The sequence below is a fragment of the Haliotis rubra genome, unplaced genomic scaffold, assembly GCF_003918875.1.
Source record: "Haliotis rubra isolate DU_JTF1 unplaced genomic scaffold, ASM391887v1 Scf288, whole genome shotgun sequence".
Lineage (NCBI taxonomy): Eukaryota > Metazoa > Mollusca > Gastropoda > Lepetellida > Haliotidae > Haliotis > Haliotis rubra.
Window position 1 is genome coordinate 870738 of NW_025766955.1, and position 13280 is coordinate 884017.

Genomic DNA, 13280 nt, shown 5'->3' on the forward strand with positions numbered 1-13280 from the left:
ACTTCTAAAAGTGCCACTCAAAGAAATATTTCCTCATCGTTATAATCTAGGGGGATACGGGCAGAAGTCTTATCAAATAATTGATAAAATGGTTAGATTTAGTTTATTTAATGATATTGTATATCCCATCAAAATATGACAACCAACTGTAAAAGATGTACATGTTTATTCACCAAACTATAAATAACACACAGTTGACTCTGCCACACAAGCATAGTCTCAATGAAAACAATAAATATGAAATCGGAGACAAGATCTGACTGAATATGCCTGGGCCAACCTTTGTGAAGCACTTTACAAACATTTAGACAGTAATCTGAGCGTGAATTGTCCGAGATGTACACATTACCTGTAATTACTGATGACAGTCCTGGGATGGATTCAGATGGAATCTTTTCGTTGGGGTTCCCTACCATTAACCCATTTATTATCAGCCGTAACTTCTGTATTTCCTCACAAAAACGCTATACGTTGAGATACAAGCAAACTTGTTTACGCTGGTTCATTTTTTCAGAGTGTGAAACTGGCCTTGCAGCCTGATAAGGATTGGTGCCCTGCAAATGCCAACTACAAGGAGGCCCACATGATAAATCAACAGACACAAAGACACACCTTCAAGGACAACATCTGTGACGTGTTTAAGTAACCGGCCATGAAAGTTCTAACCTAAAAGCATATTAGTCCACTAGGTAGTTCATTAGACCTCACACCATATAGATAGTTTACATCCCGTCGATCTACAGGTCTGTTATACCTACATACGTTTATAACTAATTGTTCATGTAAGTATGTGTGTGTGTGTTCGTGCGATTTATTGGAAGCACAAACTTATTCAAGTTATTAATCTGACATTGTATTCTTTAGTATTATTGATTAAAAAATGAATGATCTCCTTTATAACAGGAATACTGATAGGTTACCTGTGTGAGAAATTTAATTTACTTAAGTTTGTAGTTGACATTAGTGTTGAATCCGATATATCCCTTTATTCTTGCTAAAACATACACGCATTTTATAATTGAGATATACTGGTGGAATCCGATATCAAGACTTCAAGATAACAATAACTATCGGGCCCGTTTTTACGAGATCGAAACATTGACTGATAGACGGACATTGATATCCACAGGTGTCCAGTAGAGTGACTGTGGCATGTCTTAAAGTTTACATTACAACAGGTAAATAAATCAAGTAATCAAACTGTTATAACATATTCTACCATGACTTCAGTAAAATTAATACTGGATTGTGATTGGTTAATTAAAGTCCTCCAGAGGTACATAATCACGTTCTACAGGTCTCTGATTTACCGCGAGCAATTACACATGGTTTAAAATAGATCGACAAAAGTGATCTTCAGGACCAAACCAAAGGACCACATCACACCTGTCCTGAATCAACTTCGCTGGCTACCTGTTGAACAAAGGATAAAGTTTAAGACACTGGTTCTGACATATGGAGCAGTGAATGATCCAGATTTCCCCGTGTATCTAAAAGACTTGATTAGTCTCTACACACCTGCACGGAGTCTACGGTCGGAGAACAAAGGCCAACTCATCGTCCCCAAAACCAGGACAAAACAAGCCAGCCACGCCTTTTCTGTCTTTGCCCCAATGCTCTGGAACACTATTCCACTGAAAATAAGATGTGCAGAAACAACTGACTCTTTCCGCAGACAACTAAAAACCTAGCTCTTTTTGGAAGCTTATTCCAGTTAGGCTTTGTGATTCGCCATAGAACAGCTTGAGTTGGATATTAGGCGCCATAGAAATCCATTATATATGTTTACGGTAATGGACTGTATTTCGTCTGACCACCAACATGGCGGACACCACACAAACTACAGTCCGTGGTCTATTGATGTATCGGTACAGTCCGTTTGGTTTCAAATGAAAACAATGAATGATTGATTAACTCGAAATAGGTTAATGTACAGGGTAATCGATAATAATTACCCTATATAAATATGTTTACTGTTTACGACGTATTTTGGGTATACTAATTCCCGCGGTATCTGTTACACTGTCCATATTAGTGTTGTTCCGTGCCAGTGCACTGTAACATATAGTTTACCGTGATATTAGGATTACGAGAGCTCATACCGTTGGAATTAGTATGTAAAACAGATCCAAGCCTTCTCTTCACCTCGTTCCATCGGTCTACCTGATGTGGCGTAATATATTTAGCGACTTTGGTGTTGATTTGTGCTGCCTCAGGTAAGCTACGTCTCGACATGGGCGCCGCCATGTTGTGACGTCATAACGAGGTGTTAAGAAGATTTCGTATCTAGGATTCACGTCACAATAGAAATAACGGAGATCAGAAATTCTTCGATTAACGATTGATTAGAAGTTTGCTATTGTATATAATAAATTTATAGTTGGTAACATTTATGACTAGTGAAATTATTTACTAGTTAAAACTGTGTGTTGCTGTGGCTGGAAGAGACAGATCCACATACCCACAATGTCGTAGTACATACCTCTCCAGCCACCGCATCGACCGTTACATAGGTATAATTGCACAAAACATAAATAAGACACATGGTCCTGAAACCTCTGTACCCAACAGGATCTGACGTTTCATGATCGATTACGGAAAAAGTTCAAGAAACTATCATCATGTTATCAGTTTCGTAATCAGAATCGCCTGTGATGTTACCTACTGTCACCATTATGGGAGGAACAGTAGCTTGAAGCAGGCCATCACATAACCAGTATCTTCGGTCTACCACTTTGGCCACCCATCGCTTCCAGATATCGACTGTTACTCGGCTGAGGGATTCATGTATAAGTGTTTCAACGTCTCGTAGTCTGAACGTTGTGTTTTGACGTTCAACGTCACCTTTGACAATGCCCATATGAACTCGATAGGATTAAGATACGACATTATTTAGTATCGTTCAGGGTATACCAAGAGCTTTAGAACCACCTCTCTTTAGATATTTATTAATGGCATAGAATGGTTTCCCCCCTCTCTTCTTGTAGTTTAAAATAATCATACACCTTCACAATCAACTGTTTAACATCGGCTTAGTATCACATGTTGGCAGTCAAACCTGGGGCGGTGGGGTAGCCTAGTGGTTAAAGCGTTGGCTCGTCACGCCGAAGACACGGGTTCGATTCCCCACATGGGCACAATGTTTTAAGCCCATTTCTAGTGTCCCCCGCCGTGATATTGCTGGAATATTGCTAAAAGCGGCGTAAAACCAAACTCAGTCAGTCAGTCAGTCAAACCTGGCTCTGATGAGTTGCACGTGAAGTACGTGTCGGCGCTGTTCCACCAGCCGTTTGTCACCCCTCAGTGTGAAAAGTGAAAATAGGACAATATTACATCATCATGATAGCTTTTTTGAACAACTTTTTCCATGATCGATCATGAAACGTTAGATGTCAGATCGTGTTGGGTACAGAGGTTTCAGGGCCGTGTGTCTTATTCATGTTTTGTGCACTTATTTATACCTATTTCGAGTTATTTAATTTAATCGTTCTCATTTAAACCCTAACGGACTGTACTGATACATCAATGGATGATGGCGATTATGCCGTCGGAAATGACACATGTCTTTAAACTGGATTTGGCGATGATGGGCTCGACTCATTCCACGCGTAAATCACAAATATTCAGTCGAACAAGTTCAAAACATCGTCTTCTCTCAAATATATATTCAGCAAGACAAACATATGTTTACGTTGATTCTTTGTTATGTCAAATGAAACCGTTCTGTTTAGCCTAACATATTTGTTTCTCAGATACATATTATCGTTGAAAACATGATTTAGTCTTGTCGCGACCCTTCTTATCCATAAACTGCTTGATCTAAAGTGATCTGCTGAAGTATTAATAATTACCTGAACGTATTTATGCCAGAGGTACACCCCCATGACCTGTTCCATATCACCCCAAGCCCGGCTCTTTGTCAACAGCGAACATGTCATTCAGTTTGAATCCACTACACTGTGAAGCCACAAGGTCACAACACACTTTCCACAATGTTGAAAATAATATCTGTAGAATCGAATTTGTGCACAAAGTACACACATGGGTCTGTAGGAGCCATCACAGTGCACGGAATCGTCACGTTTACAGGGCACAAAAATCTGAATTCATACAACACAGGAAAAGAGCCTTTACTCTTACATTTTGCAAGTTACCAATAATTAGATGTCAAAGACTCTATTTAAGTCATACAATCAGGTTAAACTTGCACAAACTGCCGGAGGCTCTCCTGTCGAATCTTTCCTAATTTTCCAAGGTGCGACATCAAGGTAAACTTCCGATGAGAGGTCAAGGTCATGAGGTCGCTACCATTATTGGGGTGGGGAAAGGGTCTACGGTGGAATTTTTAAATGTGAACCAAGGTTTTTAAAGTCATTTGATATATGTTTTCCAATTTATCAGTTAATTATTGGTGATTAATGCAGTGGAAAAAACAAACGTTAATTGTTTTACTGAACCTGGTGTTTGTTAGCTATTGACGGTTCTACCACCAATCACATCGTTTCGGGCGATACCACTTGAGATTGGAATGCGAAACACGTACAAAATTGTTCGTCCAATTTTGCAATGTTTAGTGGTATGTTATACGTTGTTAACAGTGTGAATGGGTGGTTGGGTAGCCTAGTTCTTGAAGCGTGCGCTAGTCACGCCGAAGACCCGGGTCACTCACTCATTCACTCACAGTGTACAAAATAAAGGAGATTTTGTAGTCCCCGTCCCTTTGAAAACTGAAGTTGACTGTGGTTAATAATAATAATAATTAGTCCATTTGTATTGCGCTAAATCCACACCGACAGCATGCTCATAGCGCAGACAAGATAGAATTTAGGAGTCACTTGTAAAACATAGAGAAAAGGTATGTCTTTAGGTTTGCTTTGAAACATGTGACTGTTGGGCTTGTTCTAAGGTGAGCTGGTAGCTCATTCCAGTTCATCGCGGCCGCCACTTGAAAGGAACGAAAACCATAGGATTTCAACTTCCATTTTTGAATGTGAAGTAAGTTTTTGTCACTGGAGCGAAGCTGTCTGCATGGAAGATATGGTTTGAACAGTTCTTTGAGATAGGCCGGAGCAGTGCCTAGTATGCACTGGTAGACAAGGGTTAAAACTTTAAAGTTCACTCTAGCTCTTATGGGCAACCAGTGTAACTGTTTTAGAATAGGGGTCATGCTTGAGAATTTTGGTGCTTTGCTCACAATACGTGCCGCATTTTCTATGCGTTGCAGACGGTTCAAGAGCTCTTGTGGGATGTTTAAAAGCAAGCTATTACAATAGTCTATTCTGGAAAGAATGAGGGAACGAACAAGGGCAGCTGTAGAACATTCAGTCAGTAGATGGCGTATTTTTCCGATGGTCCGGATATGATGATAACATGACTTGCAGATCTCCGATACTTGTCTTTCCATTGAAAGGTCTGACTGTAAGTATACTCCTAGATCTTTTACAGAAGTTGAGAAGTAAATCTCTGTTTCCCCAATAGTGAGATGGCTGATGTTCACCTTTGACACACGGGCTTTAGGGCCTACAAGCATAGCCTCTGTCTTGTCCTCATTTAGTTTAGGCATGTTGTCATTCATCCATGACTTTACTGAAGAGCAGCAGTCCTCAAGATTGGACAATGGTGATGTGTCACTGGCTGGGAGAAAGCTGTCAACCATCTGGGTGTCGTCAGCATATAGATGATGCAGTACCTGGTGATAGCTGATAACCTGCTCCAGCTGCCTGGTATACAGGGTGAAAAGTAACGGTCCCAGCACAGAGCCCTGCGGTACTCCGAAGTCAACTGTGACAGTGGAGGAATGTCCCAGCACAGAGCCCTGTGGGTTCTATATATGCAGGTAACAGGAAATGATCTCACAACGAGGCTGTGTTTCTAGTGAATTACGACGTCCTATACACCAGTGCTGTGTACCAGGAACATGAATAATTATATGAACCAAACCGAAGATGACTTCTTTTTATTTTTTCAAACATATACCTTAACAAAGTGTAAACATGTCACTACAAAAAGTATATAACCGGTATTCAAACATTATAAAAAAAAAAGTAAAAAAACAACTCATGTAGATACAAGATATGCATGTACGTGAACCTGCATGCTTGCTCAATTAGGACTTCAGCGTCTTGAGGGGGCGATGGGGTAGCCCAGTGGTTAATGCGTTGGCTTGTCACGCCGACGATCCAGGTTCGATTCCCCGCATAAGTACTTAAGTGTGAAGCCCATTTCTGGTATCCCCCGTCGTGATGTTGCTGGAAATATTGCTAACAGTGGCTTAAAACCATACTCACTCAACGTCGTGAGCGAAACCCTTTGTTCGTGCAAGGCAAATAAAGAACCGTGAATATCAGACCCCAGTTATTCGTGACAAGGGAAGCCCTGCCCTGTTTTACCATCAGCACCCACCACTCACGCCATCTGCATGTTAACGCAGGATGTGTGCAAACGGATAACACTGCGGCAATGTATCTGCCCTTCGACAGGGGCATGTAAACAAACCAGGTAATCAAGTCTATGGGTTGGTTTGTTGTTAGACACCGCTCCCAGCAATATTCCAGCTATATGTCACCGGTCTGTAAATAATCGAGCCTGGATCAGACAATCCAGTGATCAACAACATGAGCATCGATCTAGGTGATTCGGATGCGATGACATGAGTCAACCATGTCAGCGAGCCTGACCACCCGATCCCGTAGTCGCATGACAAGCATGAGTTACTGAAGACCCATTCGAACCCGGATGTTCACGGGTTAGACAATCATGTAATGACCTAAACATGACGTCACACGATAGCGAGTTACTGATTTTGTTGCACGGAGAGTGATATGCTCATTTGGAATTCGGTCTCCTTTGAAAACTTCGCTGCTTCAGTCCACGAGCATAAACTTATCCCAGTTAAAACATGTCCACATGTGGATCACACGTTAAACCCCTCGAGGATATAGAGGTAAGGTGTGATAACAAATCGGTTTGTTCTCATGTATGTGTTCTGTGTGGTCTGATACGCTGACTGTACAAACACGAAGTCCCCACTGTGCTCGAGAATATCAGATGGTCTGTAGGTACAGAAGTTTGTACCACGAGATGCGGCGCAGAGTTGACTGAGTAAAATGTACACGCTTAATAGGGACACCATGTGCATGTGTGTATCTGTGCGCGTGTGTGCGCAAATATGTGTGCATATGCACGAAAATACACACAAGCGTGTGTCTTTTGTGTGCGTGCATTGGTGTATATGAATATGTATGCGCGCACGTGCCTGAGTAAGCATACAGTATCATTACTAACATGGATGTCATGACAGTGATGCCTTCAACTGACACAATGTTAAAGCTATTCATATTGCTGGTTGTATATATAATAGGTAACAGCTGTAACCCAAAGAAGCCTATTTAGGACTAAATTCGAGTACAGACCGGTAAAATAAAAAGAATACCTTATACAGATTATCTGTTTATAGGATTGGGCTTCTCGGACGCCGTGATATTGCTGGAATATTGATAAACGCGGCGTAAAATTAAACTCGCTCACTCACGTGTATAACAGTGCAACAGCACATATTGTGCGCGTTTCACGAAAAACTGGAGCCTAATCAAACCCAGTATGATACACAAAATGTGAGGGTCCTCTGAATAATATACATACTCATGCAACAGCCTGTATACCAAGTGTCTGCAACTTTCTATTCCATTACCCAGAATGTCCATGTTCGTTCAGAAAACTGTTACCAGTATTGTGACATCATGTAAGGCGATAGGGTTTGATCCGTTCTCTTCAACGTACATGACATATGCCTGACTGATGAATGGATTATGACAATGCGCTCAATAAACTCGGAAAGAGAAGTAATGTAATTTAACGTCCATTTAGAGAGTTAGTTAGTTAGTTAGTTTGTGAATAATGGTTTGGTCGCCATGTCCCCACATCCTGGTGAAGTTAGATGGTGGTCAACTGTATGGATTGTCGTCTTCGGGAACGACAATGACTGTAACCTCCGGATCTGTACACGACGTTACTCTGAATTTTTCTTCTTCCTATTTTGAGCCTGGACAAGATTGTAATATGCTCCTTTCAATGCTAACAGATATGTGTGTGTTCCCACTTCGATTATCTCCCCTTGTTTCACGACCGCGATCTTGTCCGCGTTCTGGACAGTGGACAGTCTGTGGGCGATGACAATGCATGTCCGACCTGCTCGGGCCCTGTCCAATGCCTCCTGGACAATCTAATTGGAACAAAGAAAAAAACGAATAACTCCACAAAAAAGGACTAGTGGTTCTATTTAAACGCGTGACAGGTGTGTAAGACATTTATTGTTTGGGAGGTTATTAATGTTTTGTTCTTGTTACCCATCCACCCATGCTTATTCTACAGTTCCTAGAAGTTTACCATTCGGGAGAACTCACGATTATGAATATGAGGAGAAAAAGCAAGGAACGTAATGATTGTGAAGCGAAGGATTCTGACACAACCAACTGCAGTTTTTCAGATACTTGGGCCACCCAAGACTCGTACATTTGTCGTCTTATAGCTGAGTACAGATAAAACATATCTGCCATAAGTAGAACATCCCAAAACTATTGTTTTACTGGCATGTGTCATAAATATTCCTTAAGGGTGTTTCTATTTAAAAAAATGTCAAAAGTCTATGGGGAGACAACCTTTATGAAACCTATGAATTATACTGAATTAGGAGTCACCACTTGAACCCACTCACCTTCTCGCTCTCAGTGTCCAGGGCAGATGTAGCCTCGTCCAGAAGAAGCACCTTGGGATTCCGGACAAGAGCCCGAGCAATGGCTACCCTTTGTTTCTGTCCACCAGAGAGTTGCGTCCCTTTGCTTCCAACGTTAGTGTCATACGCCTGGAACAAAGTATGGTATTTTTAAAACATTAATATTTACATGTCATTCAATAACTATATGCTATGTTTTGTTATCCCAGAAATATCCATATTTAGGACCCTCTAGGTATGTAATGTAGAAAAAGCGAGAGAGCTCCTTGTATGATAGACCGAAGGCTTCTTGATATACAGGAAGGATACGTATGACGTGAAAATAATTCAGAGCACAAGTTAATAAAACTGATCTCTGATTCTTTCCGACAACAACGTACCAGAGGTAAAGATGCGATAAAGGAATGGATGTTTGACATTCTGGCTGATGCTATAATCTCGTCCATAGACACCGCACGGGAGTTGTCACCGTAGGCGATGTTCTCTGCTATGCTGCAGTCGAAAAGAATAGGTTCCTGTGATACAAGCGCTAACTGTGATCGCCACCACTTGAGATCTAGACTGGGGATCGGGGATTTGTCTGCTATCTGAAAAAAATAGCACAAATTGTAATAACCCCAGTTACAACTTTTAAATACATTTACTGCTCAACTGCCCTCCCTGATACTCCGGTCGTCATCCCCATCAGTATCGCAATGTATCAACTACATTCCTAACATTTCCTAACCTCAAAGATTCTACGGCTGTGATGTGTATGCTCAACCCCCTTATGATCTGACAAACCTGATATACCTACTTAATAACTGTCGGCACTACAGTAATATACATATATAATTACCTCTGTTACTGACAATGCAACATCACTCTGAGAACGCCCTAGTTGCTCGTACACTTTCCTCACCTACATCATGACACGCCCACCCACTAATTCCAAGACATTTGACACCAATGTTGCACTCAAAGGCGTCGTTTCTCGCAGAGTAGAAGCCATATCTTTTCAGCATGACACCCGTGTTCCTGGGTTCCACCAAATTAGTACATGTGTACTCTTTCCATTATTCAATCAGTGACTTATATTTTTGGGTTCGGTACTTAGATGTATAGATTAAAAGCCGATGTGCAAATTGTATAATTCCGTGCAACCGATAATAACAAAGTTAAATTCGACAATGAAATGCGGTATCTTAGAATAGATTAAATAACAACGATACACAAAAAAAGCAGACGAACGTGACGAGATTGATAAGCATCCAAGGCCATGGAATACTCAGTGGACCGTGACGGGACTCAGGTGATATTTTGCTCTATGCACATAACTTGAGACAAATTCGTAAGTCAAAGGAGATTAACATGAAAACAAATTCCATAAAATGTGTCAGTTAAGGCAATAGACGTGAACAACAAAAGTCGAACGTTTCGGGCCGGAACAAATAAATCACGAGGAGGCAGTTGTTTGAACATCTGTTCCTGAGAATGGAACGCCAGATGAGCGAAAAAAATGCTTTCAGGCTCTGAACGTATCGAGCAAATGGTGGTGTGGACGATAATGAAGATGCAGGAATGTTGCCAAAACGTGGCTTAATTGTTACCATTCGTTGGGAAATGAATGCAATAACATGTGACCAGTTCAGCTAATCAGAATGCAGGAAACAACGAACATTTTATTATTGCAGTTTGCACTCTCACACCCAACTGCCACGCCATATTAAAACAGACATAGTGATCTTACACTATGAACACCCTTATTCCCAATTCCCATCCCTGCTATATCCACCACAGCCCACATCAAACACCCTCCTCCCCACTCCGCCCCAACTGACCATCGCTCCATTTTCGATGTTATAGAAGCGCTCGATGAGTTGTATGGTGGTACTCTTGCCACAGCCACTGCTGCCCACCAGGGCTAGAGTCTCTCCGGGCTGGACATCGAAACTCAGACCTTTCAGCACAGTCACATTCGGCCGAGATTTGTAGCGGAAGTGTACGTTGGTTAAAGTGATTGCCCCACTGTAGTGATCCTACACAAACCAAATATGGTATTGGTATGAATCGGACCATTGAAAACGTCCAATCAAACAGACAATATTAACCTATGTTTTGTTGGTTTGTTGTTTAACGCCGCACTCAGCAGTATTTCAGCAATATTGCGGCGGTCTGTAAAATAATCGAGTCTGGACAAGATAATCCAGTCATCAACAGCTTGAGCATCGACCTACGCAATTGGGTTACCTACCATGACTTGTGTCACCAAAGTCAGCGACCCTGAACACCCGATCCCGTTAGTCGCCTCTTACGACAAGCATTGGTTAGTATTACGGTGGAACGTGTTGGAGATGTGTATGTGGTTGACAGTTCAAGCGAAGTCGTACGTGACCGGTTCCCGAGATCTTCCTTCACGTAAGTAAAGCCTGACCTGCTGAGTTGATCTGAGGATATGCTTTATCTACAAGGTTATCGTTAAATGTTGTGAATTGTCTGAGCATAAATCCAATATAAGATGTTTTTATAACGCTGTTGTTTATATTCTGTTTGAAACTCTGTTTTCTATCTGCTTGTGTCAGAGTGTGCAAGTCATCTTACAAGCGTCTTTCCTTTCGAAGTCTCTGTGCTTATCTCCGGTGTTCTATCGATGACTGCAAACAGACGCCCTGCCGCCATCTTGCCTTTCGCATAATCGTTAGAGGAAGAAGTAGCTCTTCCACTCTGTTGACCCCCAAACACAATTGATGCGAAAACTCTGCAAAGATATCATTGGCGCACCATGGTACAACGTGGCCATTCTGTATATATATTTTCAAAACCTGAAATGTCGGATTGGATCCTGTAAATGTAGAGCGATGTGAATGGTATATGAAAAAAATGCGTCCTTATCAAATTTGGAACCGACTCAGTATAGATCCACGCCATGATTACCAACACTCTATCTATATCAAGATTGGGGCGCCAAAACGGAAACCTTTTGGGGAATGAAACCTAAGAAGACAAAGAAGTCTGAAACTGTCACGTGTTATGTGGGTGGTCTGTACATACAAGAAATGAGTTCCAATAAACAGGCAAATAGATTGTTCGTTCCTACCTGAATACTTCGAAAAACTGCATTTCCCCAGTCTGTACCAGATACGATCCATAGGTAAATGCTGCTGCATAAGCGAAATATAAAATGCACTGGGAGAACCCGTGGGCAAATCCTCGGATGTGGGACCTCTTCACACCAGCACTAGAAGAAAAACGAAACATTGCACATAAATGGAACGGTCATTTATGCCCCATAAACACCCTTGTTTAAGAATGATTTGGTGGAATGTGACTAAATATATTGGCCCGTCAGTTGACTGCAAATGGTGATCTGCTTCTACCCTAATATGCTCGTCGATGGTCTCAGTATCAATCACAGGATTGTCTGGTCTTGACAAGGTGACATGAGGCTATATGAATATTTGAAGACACAACGAAACAGAAAACAACAGACATCCCAAAACACCTATTCTTCAGAAAGGCTTAGTAAAGACTAACGTACTATTTTGATCGATGTTTTCAGCTTGAATGCTTTCATCACAAATCACCTATCAACACACTTGGGGAAGTTCATGGGAAACTTGACTTTGGCAGAGCAAAATGGTTCTCCCGTCACTCCAAATACTTCTCCTTTTAACAAGCAATTGTGTTACATAAAGAAATTGATAATAAGGTGCCATGTAATATTATAAGTTGAAGCATTGTGCTAAGGAATCATCATCATGCTACAACGAATTTATCTTACCGAATGTTTAGATCTCTCGTTATGTAAATATAACATTAAAACAAACTGCAATTCAGTCATATATTTACTAACATTGTACTGACGAGTCGATCCGAACCACTGGTTCACGGTTCACTGACTGTCGTGGATTCATGCTTTTTCCATGTGGCGAGGTAAAAATTATTTGCTCTCCCTATCAAAGATTTCTACCCCGCTTGGGCTGTGTACGGCGTGCATCGGGCATACATGGTAATTTGTTCACGGTGACGTGAACCAATCAGTGATGGATATTCTTACATGAAGTGTACCTACTTGCATATTTGGGTAATAATGTCTTCATATTTGTCTACAAAGACCTTCTCCGTGTTAAGAGATGCTACAGTGCGAATGTTGGCAGTCGTTTCCGAGCAGATCTGGAACACAATCATATACCACGGTGAACAGCTATTACCTTTAAAGTATGGTTTTGAACTGCGATCTATGTCAAAGTACAGTATATATTTCTGTCACAACTTCAAGATATACATTTGTTTTTCTTTCACACGATGTCAAACATTCCAACGCCCCCTCCCCAATCCCCACTACAAACTGCAGAATATACAATGTTGTTGAATATAATGCTGAAAAACGTCAAAAAGCGTTTCCAATTAAAGCGACAAAAAGATTTCCCAAATCCATATTCTCGATTGTTCGATTCCGAACGTGTTTCAGAATCACTTTCAAATACAAGCCTTAGAGGTTTTTTCGAACAACCAGACGTATCATGCACCACCGCTGCACCAAATGCAAAATCTATTCAGATTTGCACTT

At 41.2% G+C, this 13280-nt stretch overlaps 2 protein-coding genes across 4 annotated transcripts in view; one reads left to right on the plus strand and one right to left on the minus strand.

Annotated features, from left to right (window-relative positions):
* LOC124281702 (sodium- and chloride-dependent betaine transporter-like) overlaps positions 1 to 1279 on the plus strand; it is a 37148-nt gene extending 35869 nt beyond the window's left edge. Inside the window, exon 14 of the mRNA XM_046717653.1 lies at positions 515 to 1279. Coding sequence (XP_046573609.1) covers positions 515 to 646 — 132 coding nt within the window. The 3' untranslated portion in view covers positions 647 to 1279. The remainder of the gene's footprint in view (positions 1 to 514) is intronic.
* Positions 1280 to 7742: 6463 nt separating this feature from the next.
* LOC124281689 (ATP-dependent translocase ABCB1-like) overlaps positions 7743 to 13280 on the minus strand; it is a 29670-nt gene continuing 24132 nt past the window's right edge. For all 3 annotated transcript variants that reach the window (XM_046717643.1, XM_046717641.1, XM_046717642.1), the window contains 7 exons: positions 12783 to 12883; positions 11808 to 11948; positions 11312 to 11468; positions 10552 to 10749; positions 9112 to 9318; positions 8714 to 8860; positions 7743 to 8221 (listed from right to left, as the gene is read on the minus strand). In XM_046717643.1, coding sequence (XP_046573599.1) covers positions 8009 to 8221; positions 8714 to 8860; positions 9112 to 9318; positions 10552 to 10749; positions 11312 to 11468; positions 11808 to 11948; positions 12783 to 12883 — 1164 coding nt within the window. In that variant the 3' untranslated portion in view covers positions 7743 to 8008. The remainder of the gene's footprint in view (positions 8222 to 8713; positions 8861 to 9111; positions 9319 to 10551; positions 10750 to 11311; positions 11469 to 11807; positions 11949 to 12782; positions 12884 to 13280) is intronic.